This window comes from Dasypus novemcinctus, chromosome 24, assembly GCF_030445035.2.
Source record: "Dasypus novemcinctus isolate mDasNov1 chromosome 24, mDasNov1.1.hap2, whole genome shotgun sequence".
Classification (NCBI taxonomy): Eukaryota; Metazoa; Chordata; class Mammalia; order Cingulata; family Dasypodidae; genus Dasypus; species Dasypus novemcinctus.
The window spans coordinates 31,303,311-31,323,455 of record NC_080696.1 but is presented as its reverse complement, the minus strand read 5'-3'; the positions used below and the strand labels follow the sequence as shown (position 1 = coordinate 31,323,455).

General features: G+C 53.2%; 1 protein-coding gene across 1 annotated transcript in view; it reads right to left on the bottom strand.

Annotated features, from left to right (window-relative positions):
• Nucleotides 1-15,217, bottom strand: part of RSPO4 (R-spondin 4) — a 39,992-nt gene extending 24,775 nt beyond the window's left edge. The window contains exon 1 of the mRNA XM_058287401.1: nucleotides 15,097-15,217. Within this exon, the coding sequence (XP_058143384.1) occupies nucleotides 15,097-15,175 (79 nt within the window). The 5' untranslated portion in view covers nucleotides 15,176-15,217. The remainder of the gene's footprint in view (nucleotides 1-15,096) is intronic.
• Between the last annotated feature and the right edge of the window lie 4,928 nt (nucleotides 15,218-20,145).

The window sequence follows — 20,145 nt, the reverse complement described above, 5'->3', positions numbered from 1 at the left end:
GCAGGGACACCCCTGCATGGCAGGGCACTCACTCCTTGTGCGCAACAGCACTGCACATGGGCCAGCTGCACACAAGTCAAGGAGGCCTGGGGTTTGAACCGCAGACCTCCCATGTGGTAGACAGATGCCCTAACCACTGGGCCAAGTCCGTCTCCCAGAAAAAATCATATTTTAAAAACAAGCCAGTTATTGGACAATCGTGGGGCAGGAGCAGGCAAGGCAGCTGAGACTGGGACCCAGAGGAGGCAGCTCTGCCCTCCAGATGGCTTCCCCAGACCCCTCCCCCAGAGCTCAGTGCCCTGCTACCTGTGAGCACAGAATTATCACAAAGGTGTCCTGAGTGTGAGACTGTCATAATCTTGTCAGGTATGTGAAATTTTCTTGCACTTGTCCCATATGTAAAACTGCCACGAAATGGCCAGGTACGTGCAGTTGCCATTTATTTGAAAATATTGAGAAGACAATTCCTTTTCTTTTTGTGTGATAGGGATAGGTTTGCTCTGTGTGTGACCTTGAACAAGTTGCTGGACTTCTCTATGCCTAAGTTTCTCCTTCTGAAATAACAGTACCTACGCGTTATTTTGAAGATGGTGTGATGTTCAGCTCAAAGCAGCAGCGTCGGGCATGTCTCCACCCCAGCCCCAGGACGCACGCCTGTGCTCGCTCACGGGCACACGAACGGAATCTCCCGGAGGCAGGGACTGTTTCTGGCTTTCTCATGGTTGCAGCCCAGTGCCTGGCTGAGTAAGCCCCGGTATACAGTAGGTGTCAATGAGTACTCATTGAATGGCTCTTCAGAGCTGGAGGGTGGGCTCCAGTTCTGGCTCCACCCCCACAAGCTGTGTGACCCCGGGCAGGGCTCTTGCTTCTCTGAGCCTACCTTGGTTGCTGTAAAGTGCCACAGGAAACTGCTATCAAGTGTCTGGCAATCCCAGGGGACAGGAAATGTTGGCGCTGATTCCCTCTCCCACCCCTGGAAAGGTTACGATTCCTCAGGGCTCTTCAAGGTTGTGGGTGCCTCCCGTGCTCTCTGTGAGCCTGTGAACACTTCTGCTCTGGCCCGGTGGGAGGAAGTTCGCAGTAGTCAGGTCCCTGGCAGGACACCCTCCGGCCGTGTGGAGGCTCCCTGCCACGGCCAGGAGGGGGCGATGCCCGCTGGTCCACACCCAGGAGGCCCCCAGGAGCCCTGGGGAGGGTGTGCGGGCCAGGCCTCCGGGAAGGCGGGGAGACGCTTCCAAAGGGGAACTGGGAAGCCGGCGAGTCCCAAGAAAGTCCTAAGAAAGCAAGCATGGTAGCTTGCTCTGCGACGGAACAACCCCTCTCCTTCCTCCTGCTTAAATCCTGGAGTTCACAGAGCTCGGGGCTAGGACTTAGGACATTGGGCTGAGACCTGGGTGGGAATTGAATCCCGCACCCAGTCCTTTTGCTTCCTTTTCCCACGCCCCAAGGCAGCCCTTGAGGGCTTGGATAACCGCTAAGGACCCTCCCAGTCCCGGGGTCCCAGGGACATAGGAACTCAGTGCTAATGGCCAGGCAGCTAAGAGCATGGTCTGGGCCCAGACCCCAACCCGACCCCTGTGGGCCTCGGTTTCCCCATCTGTAAAATGGGGATAATAATTGTCTTCTATGGTGATGGTTGAGAAAGTTGGTGTGTGTGACCCGCTCAGAGCAGGGTTTGGCAGATAGCAGGTGCACAGTAACGAGACAGCCAGAGGCACTTGGGCCAGCCTGCTCCAGCCACCCCGTGAGGTGGGTATCATTATCCTCCTCTTACAGGCAAGAAGCCAAGGCACAGAGAAGGTGAGTGAGTTGTCCAGATTCACACAGCTGCTGAGTGTCAAGCTGGGCGTTAAAGCCAGGCAGCCTTAGCAACTGGCAGTTATTATCTTATTCAAGTTTTGGGGGGAACCTAGACCCCAGGAAAGGGCCAGCCTAAACACCTCCTCATCTCATATAATTAAGCCCCCAGGAAGCTTCTGGGTGTGTGATCAGCATCTAGCCCTGACAAAACTCGTGGGTCTGCTCTCTGGCGCCAGTGAGCAGCACGGAGGGCGCGGGGTCCAAGGGCAGGGCCGCCGGGGCAGGCCTAAGCCCGGCCCTCAGCACAGACTCCGTGCGTGTTCCCGGGACGGCCCCAGCCCCCTCAGCCAGCGCCCGGGGGACCCCAGAGGTTCCAAGGGTCAACAGAGTTGGGGGGCCTTGGCTCCCTCAGGTGGGGCAGCCAGGTTGGGCCTCCAGCTACACTGGCCATGGGGATGAGCACCTTCAGGGACCCTCTTCTGGGTCCTTCCCCTTCCCACGGCGCCCCCCACCCCTCAAGTCCTAGCACAAAGGAGGGAGCCCTGCGTGCAGACTCGCCGCAGCTCGGCGCGCCCTCCCCCCCTCCTCTGAGCCCATCCGTCAGAGGGAAGGTCAGACTCAGTGTTTCGAACCATCTAATATCCATCCATCCACCCATTCAGCAGACACTTCTTTTATTTTTTTTGAAAAAGCAGCTTTATTCGAGATATATTCACATACCATACAATCTATCCAAAATGTATAATCGATGGCTTTTAGTATAATCCCAATGTTGTGCATTCATCATCACAAAAATTTCAGAACAATTTCATTACTCCAAAAAGAAAAACTCCACATAGATATTTCTTGAAAAACTATTTTGTGCCGAGTCCTTTTCTAGGGGCAGACAGATGAGAGAAAAGCAGACTCAAACCTCTCATTTGCTTTATTTTGATTTTTTAAACAAAGTGAAAAGACAAGGGACACAATATAGAAAACATTTTTGAAAGACACACAAAACAACACTAGATTGGAAATGTCATCCCCGGGAAGAGTGTCTTGTTCACCAATGCCCCCCACCAGCATGCTCAGCCCCTTCCTGTACACTCCGTGCTCTGGAAGTTTTCGTTGAGTGAATGAATGGAGCTTATCCAGCTGTATCAAAATCCGTGACTCAGGGAGTGCACGAAGCCTCCTGAGCCAGCCCCGCCGCCCCGGCCCTGTTCTGAGGATTGCTGCCACGTCACCTGACAACTGGGGCCAGTCACCTGCTCCGGGACCTACCGAGAGGACCGTCTTTGCCAGCCTGCGAGCCCACTACCACTTCCCGGCCCGTGTCAGCCCACATTGAGGAGCACTCAGGGGCTCGACCAGCAGTGGCTAGGCCGGGGCAGGCCACCCCCACCCCTGCAAGCCCAGGGCGGCAAGGCAACCACTCCCAGGGAATTTGGAAGGCATCGAAGGCCAGGGAAATGGGCGCTTCCTGCCCTGGCTGGACACACACTGGCCGATCTGCTGGGTGCCTACGGGGAGGGGGGAGAATCGGTGAGAGATGAAGACAGGGAAGGGGCAGTGGGGGCAGCTTGCACTGTCACCATTTGGCCAATGGCCTGATAGACAAGTGGATGTTGAAGGAAGCGGGTGAGTGTGAGTCAAACAGTAGATTTCCCACTGAAAGGAGCTGACCAGGGAAGAGGCCGCGGGGGACCCCTTGGGGCAGAGAGAGAGCTGGAGGCTGTCGGAAGAGGCCAAGCCCACGCCCCTCCCCCCCTCCCCGCGCAGCACCTGCCACCCCCAGAGGGGATGGGTAGAGGCCCGAGGACGGGCAGGGAGGGCCACGGCCACCCTCTCTCCTGCTCCCCAACACGCAGGGGGAGAAGTGAGCCCAGAAGGAGGGAACAGCACCTGTCTCCCCCAGGCAAGATTGATGGGGTCAGGAGCCACGTCAGCAGTGGACAAGGAAAACTCTTTGAACCAGATGTATTTTCAAAATTTAGAACTGGGCTGTGCTTTTTAAAACCTGAGAGTTACCAGAAAGTTCTGAGATCTGCCCAAAGTTATTACAAATTAGGCTTGGAGATACAACAGGTAGGGGGGTGGGGGAACGTACATATCCTGTTTGTGACCTCCTGTGTTCAGTCTATTCATTAAACTAGTTACACATAAAGCAGGCCAAGGATCACCATCCTTAATATGCAAAGAGCTCCTACAAATCACTAAGAAAAACAACCCAGGGTGGGTGAATGGGCAAAGATATAACAAGCAATTCAAGGAAGAAAGACAAATGGGCCAATAACCGCATGAAAAGTGGTTCTGCCTCACTAATAAATTTCAAAAAGAAGATTACAACAAGAATGAAATATTACTTGTGACCTATCAGGCAGGCAAACTGTAAAATGCTGACAGCGCCCTACACTTCTTTTTGAGAAGTGGTTCTGAGCAGTTTCTGTTAAAGTTTAAAATCTGTAGCATGGAAGAAGAGCTATGGCTTTACACATAGTGGCCCCGAGGCTAGCGGGGCCAGGCGCTTGTTTGGAGGCACACATTGAGGCACTGGCCAGAGGGCAGCGGCCGGGGCCCCGGTCTCAGGAGGGTGTCTCATGTCCGGCCAGCAGGTTCCCCCAGGGGAGGCCAGGCCAGCTATACCTGCTGGACTCTGCTCTGGTGAGCAGAGGTGGCCTGGATGAGGCTGGCTGGCACAGTGGTGGTGAGAGGCTGGCGGAGGCACGCAAGGAGGGCGGTCAAGCCTTGCTCATGGGCTACAAGGAGGATTAAAATGAAAAGGTACCACACTAAAGAAAGAAGTTGTCAATGCGGAAGGACTGGGGGGTGTGGGGAGTGGGGTATATGGGAACCTCTTAATTTTTTTAATGTAACATTTTGTGTGATCTATGTATCTTTTTTTAAAAAAGATAATTAAAAAATGGAAAACAGAAAAGGACATTGAGAGGAAAAAAAGGGAAGAAAAGGTATTGCCAAGCCCAGGGCGTAGCACACCAGGTGCTCGGCTGACCTCAGCTACCTGTCCTCATCTCTAAAGAGACTGAATCCTAGGATTCCACGGATGTGTCCACCCCCACCCCGACCCTGGCCTCCTCCAGAAATGCCCCGTATGCTTCCACGTGTCCCTGTCATTGGTTTGAGTCGTGCCTTCTTGACCTGTTGTTTCCTCTGGATTTTCACTGGTGGGCAGAGGGGACCTGGGCTTGTACGGCCCCCCGTTCCCTCCCCTTCCTTTCCTTCTCTCTTCCTTCTTTTTCTTTTTTTTCTTTTTTCTTTTTTTTTTGTTTGGGGGTGGTGTGGTCAGGGGCACAAGAGAATAAACTGAAGTGATACCGCTAAGGCAGCCTCGGCCAGCGGCGACCAGTGGGCCCCGCAAGCCGACCGCCCCCAGGGCTGCAGGGCCTCCAGTCCCCGGCCGCGCCGCTGAGTCGCCCGTCAAGCCCCTGCTGCTGGGCCTGCCGCCCCCTCAGAGCCGCCGGCCAGGCGCTCGGGCCAGGGTGATGAGGAGCGCCCTGTGCAGCGCCCGCGGGTGCGGGAGCTCTGGGGGCCCAGGGTTCCCGCATCGGCCGTCGACGGGAAGGGAGGGAGGGTGGAGGGCAGGGGGCGAGGCCCAGGGCCCAACGCCGGGCGGGGAGGGCTCCTCCCCAGACCCACAGCCTGGCCCAGGAGGCGGGCCCGGGGGAAGCCGTGGGGCCCGTTTACAGCCGCAAGGACGCCCAGCCGTCCAAGGACGCCACCGAGTGAGCATGGGTGCCAGACCGAAAACGGTATTTTTAACGTCGAGAAGCAAAACGGGATTCATGAGGAGGTAATACAAGGTAGCCTGCAAACTGACAAGAAAAAGTCAGGAGACCCAGGAGAAAAGTGGACAAAATAAAAACAAAACATAATCTAAAACCTTTTTAAAAAGTAAAAATCACGTTTGAAAATGTGATGAATAAGTATTATATAAAAACTAAAACTAACATTTTAAAATAAGATGGTCTTAAAAACAAAATTAAATGAATAAAAATTTAAAAATAAAAACTTTAAAGTATGATATAATGTAAAAGTAAATTAAAACAAAATAAAAGTTAAATTAAAATTGATAAAAATAAAAACTTTAAAATAAAAATCTTAGTTACATAAACATTAAAAATTAGAAATAAATGATGAAAATAAAAAAATAAGTCTTTCATGCCTGATGCTGATAACATGTCATGAGATAAGGGGCCTGGTGGCACAACTGCTCGTCCGAAGAGGGTAAGAGGGGAGGAGGAAGGGAAAAGCATGCCCAAAAGGCAGCGTCCAGCCGAGTTTCTCCAGCCTGCTGTGGGCAGAGGGCACGACATCAGGCCCCACCATGGCCTCACCCACAAATAGCCAACCCATCATTTATACATTTATATTGCGCCAGCACCACACAAACATGTTACACCCTTCGATCCTCACCATCATGCTCTGAGGTCCACTTTTAAAGAGGACTCAAGAAAAGCTCAGAGAGGGTGGGCTACTGTGCCATAATCACACAGCACCGGGAGTACCCTTTCCTCTGAATTTGAGCTCCCCCAGATGCCCTAGGCTGGCTGAGGACTCTCAGTCAGAGGCAGAGCCATCTCTGACATCAGGCTTTAATGTTTTCAGTGCTGGAAAGAGCCAAGCCCTCATCACTCACAAAGATTATCACCATTTATTGAGCACCTACTATCTGCCAGGCAGATTACAAGCATATTTTTCTTGGATCTTCATAAGACAAGTCATATTTCATATACGACCTACAGATCATTCATTTGTGACAAAGATGCTCTTATTGCTCCCATCTGACTGAAAGACCATGTAAGCAGTGGAGCTGGGAGCCAGGCCCAGGCCCCGTCACCGACCAACTCCCAAACTCCCTGCTCGGCACCGAGCACTCTCAACGTTGCTGACTGAGCACTTTCTATGTGCCAGGCAATTGTCCCGTGCTTCATGCCCCATTTCACAGAGGAGTAAGCCGAGGCACAGAAGGGAGAGATGACTCACCCAAGGTCACTTGGCGGGTGAGCGGCGGAGCGGGACGCGACCCCCAGGCCAGGCCCCGCCAAGCCTGCATGCTGGCCCCCGGCCTTCCGCTGCCCGTCTGGGACTTGCTGGACGGAGACAGCGTGCCCACTTGCCAGCACGAGCGCGGGCTCTGGCAGGGCTGGCGCGACCTTCCTTCTCTGCGTGGGTCTGCCCTGGTGGACGTGGGAACCACAGGGAGGCTCCAGGGAAAGTGGAGGCTTCTGGTGAAAGGGAGCGGTTTCCCCAGGTGCTCTGGGTCCCCAGGCTAGGGGACCTTTCTCTTGAGCTGGTGAAACAGTAAACCCCCTCCCCACAACAGTGCATCGGAGCCGCCTCCGGGTCACAGACCAGGGACTCTGAATCACCCGCCTTAACTGGGAGAATTCATTCCGTGGCAGGCGGTGCAGGTCCAGCACGGGGAGATGGGAACCGGCCACTCCCCAGGAGATCTGAGGAATCAGTCCCAAGGGTGGGCTGGTTCTGCGCAGGGCTAAGAAAGGAGGCTCTGGCCTGCGGAGACTGGGGCCCGTCCCAACCTCGCCCCATCCTGGCTGTGTGCCCTGGGCAAGGCGATTCTCAAATCTCCTCACGTGGGTGAGCTGGGAGAGAGCCGGGCCTGGAAGTTGTATACCCCAACTTTGGAATCAATAGCCTGGGTTTAAATCCTGGCTTTGCAAGGCTCTCTTTGCTAAGCTACCAGATTGAACTATACGACACTGCAAATGTTTGCCTGTTTTGACCTACAAAACGGCAATTTCAAAGGCTTCAATTAATGCTTCTCTCTCTTAACTCAGTCTCCTCCTCAGTAAAATGTGGCTAATGAAAGCCCCCTCACAGGGCTCTGTGAGGATTTAATAAGGCCGAGCAGCAACTACACTTTGAGGCCAGCAAGGATTTCTGCCTGGCTGAAAGGTTTTTGGGCAGATTCTTCAAACTCTCTGTGCCACAGTTTTCTCATCTGTAAAATGGGGATAACAACAGTACCCACTGTTTCATCAGCTAATAAGTACCACAAGAATTTAATTCGTTAATATGTATAAAGTACTTAGGACAGTGCCTGATGGTAAATAAAATAAAATAATACAGCTAACATTTGGTATAGAGCAAATGTTCAACTCTTAACATCAAAGTGAGATTTTCTCAAACCTTTGATGCCAGTGGAAGTTAAGTATTTCTAAAGAAAAATACATTCATTTCAGGAACATATCTGTGTGTAGCTAGATAGAAAACAAGCAGATGTGCTCGCACCATGTATTAACAGGGGATTATGTATTGAATATATCCCTAAAAATGATGACAGGTTAGGAAGGCCCAGGTTAGGGATAGCTTGACGCAGGGTGCGACCAACTTTACCTCCCTTGCCATAATTAAAAAAAAATAAAAATAAAGGTGTTCGAAAGGCCCCAGACAAGCCAACCCTAAGCAAACAGGCCCCTGGGCTCGTTGGGCTGGGTCTGCAGAGAGACCCTCGCTCCCGCACGCCCACACTGCCCCGGGCTCTCGGGTCCTGACGGTGCCCACGGCCCGAGGCGCTGTGGGAAGGGCCGGCCTCAAGGCTGCGGTGGCTCAGTGTCTGGCCCCAGGTCTCAGCCAGGTCCCTCTCATGGAATCACAAGGCTAAGCCATGGGCCCGTGGGACCAGCTCTCCACTGCCCAGGCAACTCCAGAGGTCCCTGGCCCCGAACCGGCTTCTGATTATTAGCAAACCTCTGCAGACAGCCTTCTGTCTGGGAAAGCCCTTTTGATTCCATCCTCTAGTTTGACCTTTGTTAAGCCTTGGGAGAAAGGTAAAGCAGATGGAGCACTCGCAAGTTACAACAGGGGAAACTGAGGTCCGGCCGGCTCTGGGACAGGATGTCTTCCTCTCTCCGCCTGGCCTTTCCTGCACCCTCACACCACCCCCCAAACCCCCGCCCCCAGCTGGGTGACTTTGGGCAAGATGCTCCCCCACTTTCCAAAGCAATGGTCTCAAAAGGTCTCAATTGGCCCTTTCAGACCACACACTTCGTGATTCTCTAACCCTTCTCCACAACTCCAGAGAGAAAATGAAAGTTGAAATGGTCGGCCAATTTTAAAGTGCTGTACAAATGGGAGAGAGGTTAACGCAGCATTAGATGGGTTTTCTGGGGAAGTCCACAGAAGGCAGCATTTGCTCCTGCGGGGTCCAGAATCAGGCAGACCCACAATACTCACATATTTGCTGTGTGGCCTTGGACAAGCCAGTTCGCCTCTCTGAACCAGCTTTCTTCTTCTGTAAAGGGTGGGGAGGCAACCAAACCCACCAGGCAGGGCTGGGTGGGGATCACCCTGGAAGAGACTGTGCCTGGCACTTGCTGGCTGCTGCGGGGAGGGGTCTGTGACGGGAGGAGATTTAGGGCCCCTGATGGGTCCTTCCACCTCCCAGGGGCTAAAATCCACACCTTGAAGAAGGATGCAGCTGCCAGCTTGAGGGCGACTGGAAACAAGATCTGAACTAAGGACCTGCAAAACGTGTCTGGAGGAGTTGCCGCTAACTGAACCGAGGCCCTTCGGTGTAGGGGTGGGTGCTCGGGAGGTTCACGTCCCCGCTCCACTGCCTACCTGCCTCGTTACCCACTGGGACTCAGTCCCCTTGTCTGTAAAGTGTCGCTGCAGAGCCCACTTCCTGCAGGTGCTGTGAGGATGACTTTACATGGTGCCTGGAAAGGATGGAGCGCAAAAGAGCAGCTCCCCTGATGCAGTGGCCGCCACACTTCTCAACAGTGGTAAAATACACGTTTTCATATCATCACCCAGTAAACACACTGAGCCACAATCAGACCCTCCCACACACTCACACCCACATCTGCACACTCACACACGCTCATGTGACAATGGAACCGATTCACATTAAAAAAAAAAAAAGTAACCTTAACCCTTGCAACTCCCTTTGATATTTTCTTTTCTTAATCCAAATCTGACTCACAGCCTGTTTTTGTATGACCTATGAGGTAAGAATGGTTTTGATATTTTTAAAGGATCGTAAAAACAAAAACAAAGAAGGATATGCAATCGAGACCATATGTGCCCGCACAACACCTAAAATATTTAATATCTGGCCCTTTACAGAAAATGTTTGCCAACCCCATTCTAGTTTATCCCAGTCTACCCTGTTCCTTTCCGTTCTCTTCCATTCCATTCAAAAATGCTGGCTGCACTTAGGAAACTGATGTCCCTGACCCACAAATGGGCTGCAAACCTGGGTTTGGAAAACTTTGAATTCATTTGCGCTCCAGTTCCTTCTCCTGGATGGAAGCTTGGATGAATACGCAGTGGACTGAAAGACGGACAAGAGAGGCAGGACGGCACAGTGAATAAGGCCATCTTATCCACGTGACACTTGGCCAAGAGGTGTCCCTTCTTCGAGTGTCAGACCCTCAGTGGAGATGGACCACCTTCAGCGTGGCCCTCCAGGTCGTGGCGAGGAGCAGCGGGGTCTGTGCATGCTGTTCTTACTGACGGACCTTTCCGGACCCTCCAGGAGACCACCCAGCTCAGGGCCCGGCCCGGAGGAGGGGCTCAACACGCATCTCTTCACGTCGCTGGTGACAGGCAAGAGTCCAAGCGCTCCACGGCCGGGCTCTGACCCTGCGGCAATCGGACCTCCACTTCCCCGCCACGCGGCCCCTCAACCCTGTGCCTTTCCAGACCCTTCCCACTTCCTGCAGAGTCTCTAACTCCCAGCCTGACGCCCTCTGCCTGTCGAAATCCTTTTCATACCCCTCTGATGAGGCTCCTGGCCGATGCTTCCGCCTTGCAGCCCTCAGCCATCGGCCGGCAGGATTCATTTCTGTGTCCAGGTTCTGAGGAGCATGGGCCCCGGAGGCTCCGAAACTCTGGGTCTGCATCCTGCCCCACCCACCGAGAGTTCCCGGGCCCCTCGTCTGGAAAACGGGTGACGCAGCCCCCCAGGGAGGATTCACAGCCCCTGTGCAGAGCTCCCGGTGCCTGCTTTCCATTTCTCCACCAGCCTCCATCTTAACAGGAAACGGGCAGAACGACTTGCCAAGGGAGACTGTACCAAGATGCCACACTGTCCCTTCAGCCCCCCACGTCCAGCTATCGCCCTCGCCCTGCCCTTTAGGGACTCATTTCCCCCTTTCGGAACTGGCCCTGTCTCACATCTTCACCTAGTTTCACCTGGACACCAGGGTTTAGGGAGACACGCCTTGCTCTGTGCCCACCACGGCCCCGGCCTGGAGACCTCGGCCCTCTCTGCACTGCCTCAGTCACTGGCCTTGTCTGGATCTCAGCTTCTCTACTTGAGGGGTACTGCCTGCCTTGCTCACCACACAGAGCTTTGCAGTTTACAAAGAATTATACTCATTCCACATGTCAGGCCTCTGAAGTGGGTGCTGCTGCCCTTATGTTACAAGTAAAGAAAAAGAGGCTCAGAGAGGGAAAGAGGTTAGCCTGAGGACACACAGCAAGAAAGAGGTAGAGGTGAGATTTTTCCGAGGTGAAACCCCCCACAAATCCAGGGAGTTTCCCACTCCAAGAAAGAGGAAGGGAGCAGGGATGAGTCTATGAGGTACCTACTATGTGCCTTTGGGCACCTGCCCTCAAACCACCCAGAAATGTTAAGTACAATTGTTCCCCTTTCATGGATGTGGAAACCACAGCTGGGAGAAGGCAGGCAGCCTGCCCAAGGTCACACATCTAAGGCATCTAAGGCAGGAGGCGACTCTGAATTTGAACACGGAGCTACCTGAATTCCAGTTCCTCCCTCTGGCCTTGCTGCCTCAGGTCTAGAAGGATCTAAAAGTGCCAGGAGAGGGAAGCAGACATGGCTCAACTGATAGAGCATCCGCCTACCACATGGGAGGTCCAGGGTTCAAACCCAGGGCCTCCTGGCCCATGTGATTTGCTGGCACACGTGCAGTGCTGCCGCGCACAGGGAGCGCTATGCCACGCAGCGGCGTCCCCTGTGTAGGGGAGCCCCATATGCATGGAGTGTGCCCCACATTGAGCCTCCCCATGCGAGAAAAGTGCAGCATGCCCAGGAGCAGCGCCACACACATGGAGAACTGACGCTGCAAGATGATGCAACAAAAAGACACAGATTCCCGGTGCTGCCAACAATGCAAGTGGACACAGAAGAACACACAGCGAATAGACACTGAGAGCAGACGACGGAGTCGGGGAGGGGAGAGAAATACATAAAATAAATCTTTAAAAATAAATAAATAAATAAATAAAACTGCCAGGAGAAAGTGGGGGACTCTTGCCGCCATCGAGCCCCCTCCCCGACGGGCCTTGGAGGTTTGGGGAAGTCAGTCACAGTCTGGCTTCCCATTGCCTAGCGAGCCGCCAGATCCCAGCGTGGTGGGGGCAGACCAGAGCCCCCTCGCCCTGCCCAGCTTTCCTCCCCCAGGATCCCCCAAGTGTGTTCCAGGAGAAACATCCCCATCTGGCTCTGATTCATTACACTTAATTAATCAAGATGTTGTTTTGTAAGAGACAGTTGAGGTCCAAGAACCTTTGTTAAGCCTTTTCTTTCGTTCTTTCTTGTCTTAGAAAAATTGGGTTCATCAAAAAAAGAGTGACACTGGAGCCTGAGGAAGCATGGGTCTGTGGGGGTCAGGCCTGAGGGTGACAGCTTAGGCCAGTGACCAGCAGGTCATTCCTTCTGCCCTCATAGAAGAGGGTGGAGAGTGAGGCCAAGGACCGGAAAAGAGCAGGCCCTATGTTCCCAACACAAAGCCTGGCACAGAGGCCTCCCTATAACACTTGTTGAATGAACAAGTGAATGAATGAATGAATGAAGCCCTGCCAATACTCAGGTGCATCCAGAATACAATCTTCTGCCAAAGTTAGACCAGAGAGTCAAAGCTGTGCAGAATCTTCCAAGCAGAATTTTCAAGAGCCTCATGAAACATGGTCTCTATAGTGTAGTAAGTTTGGGAAAATTCAGTCTATTCCCACCGCTTCATGATGTACACAGTCCAATAAAGGCTCTGATGAGTGCTGCTAAAGAAATCTGCTTAACCCAGCACTTTCCAAACTTATGTGGCCAGGACTCCTATAAGCACCTTGCAGTACATCCTACAGAAAGGGTTAGTCTAATTCCCCCACCCCAATGCCAAAAGGGAAACTGAGGCTGTTGGTGGCAGGGAAGGAGGGACTCACTCATCAAAGGTCACACAGCATGAGTGGGTTGGGAATGGGACAGAAATCTAAGGCTGGGGTCCCCTGGCTCCAGGTACGGCACCCAACAGATCAGTAGAACCACAGCCTCTCTCAGAAGATGCTGGGTATGTGTGTGTCCCAGGGCTAGGAGTCCAGTGAGTGTGAGAAGGTCTCTGAGAGCTCTTTACAAAACTGGGGCAGCATAAAGAGCAGCCACTCCACCTCCCTCCCCGCTGAGCTCCTAGGAGCAGAGATGAGCTGGAGACAACGGAGGGATTCAAATTTGTCCTTGTCTTTCTTTAATCTTTTCTTTTTTGTGGTCTCTTTAGAACTGAGAAGAATCTTAAAGATCTAAACTAGTTCTCTTCAGATGGGGAAACTGAGGCCTGAGAGGAGAAGACCAACAAAGCTAAGGAGACACCTCTCAGAGTCATATTATTTGGATGAGGGTTTGAGGCCTGCTTTGCTACTCACTCGCTGTGCAACCTTGGAAAAGTCAGTCCCTCTCTCTGAACCTCTGATGCCTCATCCACAAAAGGGGGCATGAGAACCCCCCCACCCCACCCCACATAAGCAGCCAAGGATATAGAAGACAGGAAATAAGAATGATTAATACTTACAAGAGCTCACTAGGGAGCTGATGCTCTGCTAAGCAGTTAACACACAGTAATTCATTTAGTCCTAACTGCAGCCTCCCCACAAGTTGAGTACTTAAAATTACTATTCCCATTTTAAGGATGAATCAATGAGGAGAAATTTCTATATTTTTTATTTTTGTCTTTGTAGAGATGAGAAGGACCCTTAGAGATCTTTTAAAGGACCCTCAGATGGGTAAACCGAGGCTTGGAGAGGCAAAGTGACTAACCCAAGGTTGCTCAGCTGGTAACTGGGAAAGCTGAATCTGAATCAAGGCAGGCTGGCTCCAGAGCCAAGCTCTTAACCACTACTCTAAGGCCATTCTCAGGGGAGCGTTCCCACGGGGTCCCAAACTCCCCCAGCTCACCAGAGCCCCATTCGCTGCTCAACTCCCTTGGTCCCTCTGTCCAGTCACCAGGGGTTGGAGTTCTGGGGCCAGAGTTCACCCCCATCCAATCCCACCTCCCATTTCTCCCATAAGCCTCTCTCTGCTTCCTGATTCACCCCCAGGAGTGCTTTTGCCCATGCAGGGATTTTTCATTCCAATGGACTAGAAGCCCCCCAAGAGTAAGCCATCCCCTCTCATTCTCTCCCCCCTGTAGCCTGTCTCGGCCCTAATGCCTGGAAAGAGAGCAGGTTATACCTAGCAAAGGTACTTAACCCCTCTGAGCCTCAGTGTGCTGACTCTGTAAAACTGGGCTGACCCCTCTGTTAGGAGGGTGTGTGTAGGGGGGGATTCCCCAAGATCGTGTGTGGAAAATCCTTGGCCTAGTGACAGGCATTCAACTGCTGATTCTATCTAGAAACCCAGAGGGCCAAAAAGCCGCCTCCTGAGGACGCTGACTCACAGAGAGGGGCTGCGGCACAGGACCCCAGGGTGAGGTCCCAGGGACTCCGGACTTTGTGTGCCAGCCACATTTATAATCTTCCCAGTGACCCTAGGAGGTCAGGATGGAAAAACTGAAGCACTTTTCAAGGTCTGCCCCAAAGTGGCTCGAACTTGCAGGCCCAGCGCCCTGGGGATCATTTCTTCTCAGAGGTCAGATCATGAGTCAGGGGTGGTGATGGGCAGGTACTTGGGCATCTGGACTCCAGCGCTCTTCATGTCACTTCCCAGCGGGGATGCTGGGATGGCTTCTAAGCCACCACCTTTGGTGCTAGTTCCACGCTCTCCAGGGCTGTAGCCCAGGCTTCTTGTCTGAGCTGGAGCCACCCTCCCACCTCCTGCTAGAATGGAGGGGCGAGGTGATGGACTGGTGAGCAGTAAGAGAGCCCTGCCTGTCAGCCCCTTCCCTCCTTGGAGAGCCTCCTCGGTTCACTTCGCTCAATGTCTCACTGGGTGCCCTGGGGTCTCAGTCTGACCATCAGCAAAGTGGAACTGCCACCGTATCTGGAAGAGCCAGTGTCCGGCGCGGCCGGCGCCTGGCATATGCCCCCAGGGCCTTTCCTCCCTCCGCACCTGCCCCACTGCGCCTGCCCTGGCCACCCTGCCCGGGCCGCCCCTCATACCTTGCTTCTTCCTTCTATTCAGGGCGAGCATGTCCACGGCATGGGCCACCAGCAGCAGCAGGCAGAGTGGCGCCCGCATCTGGGCAGCCTGGTCCGGGCCGGCGCGGGGGCTCCTGGCACCCAGACGGCGCCCGCGGGGCCTCCCCGGGCGGCGCGGGAGCTGCTCGGGGGGCGCCCGGCGCATCGACGGGGCGCGGCGCCGGTCCGGCCGCCAGGTCCTCCTGGGCGTCGGCGGAGCCGGGCACTGCCCTGGCGGGGAGGAGCCGGCGGGCGGGGGCGGCCTCTTAACCCGCTCGGGGCCGGCGCGCCGCGCGGGGGTCGCCCGGGCCGGGATTCAGGCTGCTCGGCGGTGCGCGGTCTTGGGTCGTGCCCACGCGCCCGCACTGCCCTGCCCTACTCACCTACCCACCGCCTGCCGCCAGAGCAGGCACACAGACACACAGACACACACACACACAGACACACACACACACACACACACACACACACACAGGTACAGACGCCCAGACACACGGACCCTGCCCTACTCACCTACCCACCGCCTGCCGCCAGAGCAGGCGCGCGCACACACACACACACACACACACACACACACACAGGTACAGGCGCCCAGACACACGGACTTTCCTCCCTCTTCCCGCCCCGCCCGCTCTCTCTCTTCCCTCCCTCTGTCGGGGTCCCCTTCCCGCGTCCTGCTGCCTCTCCCCCAGATCCCGGCCTGTTTTCCCTCCTCCTCCTAGGCCAGCGCTGTCCCGCGGGCTCGCTGCCCCCTTCCCCGCATCCGCCCCTCCTATGGCCCGGCTCCCGCCTGCCTCTTCCTCGCTGGCTCCCGCTCTGTCCTCCGCCTGAGCCCTCACTCAGCCCCTTCTTGCCGCTGACTCAGAATGCTTCCTGCGCAGCCCGGGGAGCCCCAGACCTTTACTCAAAACGATCAATTTCCTGCCACCTCATAAATTTGCTTGTGAAGGGCCCGGGGACCTGGACTGCGTTTGCTCTGCCCTTATCACGGGGCTGGGAGCAGCTGGCTTGAGTTTAACCTTTTCTGGCCAAATGCCTCCTCCCGCCCCACGCAGTGCTGCTGCCTCCTGTCCCCCACCCACTAACAACAATGAATTTTGAGGCCTGGGTGCTGGGTGTTGTCTAACCACTTGCACACAATATCATCTTCAAAACACCCCATGAGGCCCTATTCTTATTAGCTCCTCTTTCCAGAAGAGGAAGGGGAAACTCAGAGAGGTCAAGTGACTTGCCCAAGGCCACGCAGCAGGTCAAAGGTCTACCTGGGTCTAGTGTCATCGGTCTTAGCTGACATGCAACAGTGCACAATCTCATGTGGAGACCCCGAGGAACTTACCCCTGACGCTGTCCTGCTGAACAATTGTCTTTCTTTTTCCTGTGAGTGGCTTGACCAAAAATGAAAGGAAGGTAAATGCTGGTGTGTCCTTCTCCAGCCCTTTCTCCCCAATCATCAAGTCCCCAAGAGCAAGGGGGGCACTAGAGGGCATGTCTTTGGGAGGGACACGCAAGCAGAGTGGGGCAGCCGCTCAGCACAAAGATGTAGCCTCAGCCCGGCCCTTCCTCTGGTTCCATGACGCTGGCCGACAACTCCAGCATCCTGGTGGAATGTCAGCCAGCCCATCTGAGCCGCTCCATTTCACAGATGGGGACACAGAGGCCCTGGGTCTGGGGTGCTTAGTGTGGGCAGCCCAGCAAGTCAAGGACAGAGCTGGGAAAGTCATCCAGGCATCCCGGCACGGTCCGTTCCAGCAAGGCCTACAAGGCCCTCCTCTTTCGAACTCTCCCATCTCGGTTATCCCTCCTCTGCCCTTGAACCCCAGAGGTTTCAACTCCTTGCAGCATTTCACAAACACCTTCAGGCCTCTCACCCCTCTGCCCTTTCATGTTCCGAGGCTGCTCCCTGGCATGTCTGCCTAATCCCTTCTGCCTTCTCCACGGGCTCATTCCGGACCAGCCTAGGTAAGCCCCTCATCCTTGAAGCTTTCCTTGATTCCAAGGTCAGGTTCAGTGCCTCCTCTGGGCTCCCACAACCCTTTATCACAGACCCTGTCATGCCAGATGGGTAGCACTGGATGTGTCGGCCCCTCTCTCTAAACTAAATCCTCTGAGTCCAGAGACAGGGTCACCTCGGGCTCTGTGGGGCCCAGCACATGGCCTGACCCAGAGCGCGGCGCTCAGCATGCTTGAAGAATGAATGAATGAATCTCCAGACGCAGGGCTTTCCCAGCCTGTTCATAGGACGCAGGTACTTGGGGAAATCAGGTGACCCCAGAAGATCAAGTTGGGAAGTCAGCTCCTATCCACCCCACCCCAGTCCTGAGGTTTCCAAACTCCAAGGGGGCAGTCCCCGTGTGGGAGGAGCAGTGTGCTTTGAGTCCACCTCTCACCCCTTCTGGGTCCTAGGAACGATTCTCCACACACATCCCTCCCCACTCTCTCTGTTCCAGCTACCCAGGCCCTTCCTGTTCCTCAAATTCCTCAGTCAAGTGCCTTTAGCTGTTCCCTCAACCTGGAAAATCCCTGCCCAGATATCCTCAGGGCTTGTCTCTGCTTACAATTGCCTCCTCAGAGAGGCCCTCCCTGACTACCCCAGATAACACAGAACACACCTCCCCTTTACCCCTCCTCCTACTTTAGTCTCTTTCTTAGTACCAAGCACCAGCAGGCCTCCTCTTCAATGTCCACTATTTACTGTTATAATATAGAAATACAATTGCTTTTTGTACATTGATTTTGTATACTGTGACCTTGCTAAACTCACTTATTAGTTGGAGTATTTTGGAGATTCCTTGGTTTTTTAAACCTAGACAGTATGTCACTTGCAAACAGGGAAAGGTTTATTAGTTTTATTTCTTCCTTTCCTATTTGTTCCTTTCCTATCTTCCTTTCATTGCCTTTTCCTGTCTTATTGAACTAGCTAGAACTTCCAGTACTATGTGGAATAAGAGTGGTGAAAGTGGACGTCCTTGCCTTGTTCCCCATCTTAAGGGGAAAGCGTTCAGTCTTTCACTAGTAAACGTGAGGTTTTGTTTTTGTAGATGCTCGTTATCAAATTCAGGAAGTTTTCCTCCACTGTGGTTTTTCAGAGGGTTTTTATTATGTAAAGGTGTTAAATTTTTAAACATGGTGGAATTCCCCCTCCAGATCTTTGCTTCTGCCCTCCTATCTCTGACAAAGTCTTACTCTTGACCTACAGAGGTTGAGCTTTAGGCCCCCTGACCTGAGTCCTTTTCTCCTGCTCCACAAAGCCCTGGGCATTTGTCTGACTCACTTTGGAGAAGGGGATGGCTTATATACCCCACTAGGTGGGAAACTTCTTTGAAGGTAGTTACATGGCTGGTTCAGCACTGGGGCAGGATAAGAACTGGTCTGATTGGGTTGCAAACACAAGCTTTGAATTTAGCCAGGCCTAGGGCCCAGGCCCAGTTCCATCCCTCACTGCTGTGGGACCAATTCACTCAAATGCCCTAAGTCAGAGCTTCCCTTTCTGTAAAATGGGGTAACGGTACCAACTTCCCAGGATGGTCACTAGAATTAGGAATGCCGAGTGCTGGACAAAATGTGAGGAGGATGTTGTCATGGGAAAGAAAGAAGAACACTGAATTCAAGGAGGTATTCTGGATTGGAATTCTGACCCCACCGATTCTTCCCTGCCCACAAATGGGTATGATCGCTAATCTTGTCTTGAGTTTTCTTATCTGTCAAGGGATGATGATAACAGTGTCTGTCACACACCCTGCTGGCACCCACCTGTATCCCTCTGTGTACCCACGGGTGTGGGACTGCCACTCTCTGCCTGAGGGTGAGCTTGCTGTCAGCACCTAGGGTTACCTGAAAATGGTGCTAGAGAGTTGCTCTCAGAGGCATCCCTTTGCCAATGATGGACAAATACCCTCAACTCCCCCACTCCTTGGGCAGGATAGTCCTAAGCATGTTCTACTTTGTCTCCCAGAGCTCCCCAGAGGGACTGAGCTCCAGTTACCCAAATGTGTCTTCATAACTCGCCCTTCATGGACGCCTTGCATTTCTGTGTTACTTCCTTATTCCCCAGCTTGTGTTTCCTGGGATCATCTCCCAAACTGACTTCTTGAACTTAAATCTTTGTCTCAGGGCTGCTTATGGGTGATCCCAAACCAAGACAGTATCTTCTTGATTCTCATGATAACCTATGAGACAGTGAAGGTGAAACTTAGAATACCACCTAGCCGAAAGTAAGTGCTCACAAAGCAACTTTTGTTATCTGTGCCTCAGTTTCCTTATCTATAAAACAGAGGCATTGAACCCCCTCCCCCTTCTCTGAACTTCCCTCTCGCACTCCTCTTAAACCACAACCTCTACAACCCCTTGTCTTAATTCTTCATGTTTTTTCCCCAAGGGAAGACAAACAGACTTGTCCCGGGATGCTCGCACAGACAAAGGAGCTACTTCAAGCCAGCTGCCCCTCGCTGGAGAACCCCGGTGGAATCACAACCTCCATGGTGGGTTGGGTGGTTGTTTTTTTTTAATACCAATGTGAAATAAATGGAAAAATTACCCATAAAACACAGGTTTTCAGCAGCTGGCCTGAAATTTCTTTCCATAAACAAACAAGTTTAAAGAGATGCCTTAATGCTACCCGCCACCCCCTCCCACAACCTCTTACGCTCCTGTGTGGGAGTGGGGTCTGCTGGGAGACTTAGCCTCTGGGTCAGCCCTAGGCCTTTGGCCTGATTTGCACCTCTTGCCCCTGTCTGTTTGCTCCATGAAGAACCCCCTGACTCAGCCCTCTGCCCCCCAGTTCTTATACTCAAAACAGATTTGGAGCTAAACTGCTTGACTATTGAATCCAAGATTTCCCATTTATTAAGTGTGACTTTAGGCAAGTTACTTAACTTATCTCTGCCTCAGTTTCCCCCTCTGAAATTAGGGATAATATTAGTACCTACTTCTTAGGTTTGAGGATGAAATTAGTTAAATATACATGATGCTTTTAGAACAGTGCCTGGCACAAGCCTGGGCTGTGTAACTGTTAGTTATTATTAGTTTTAAAGG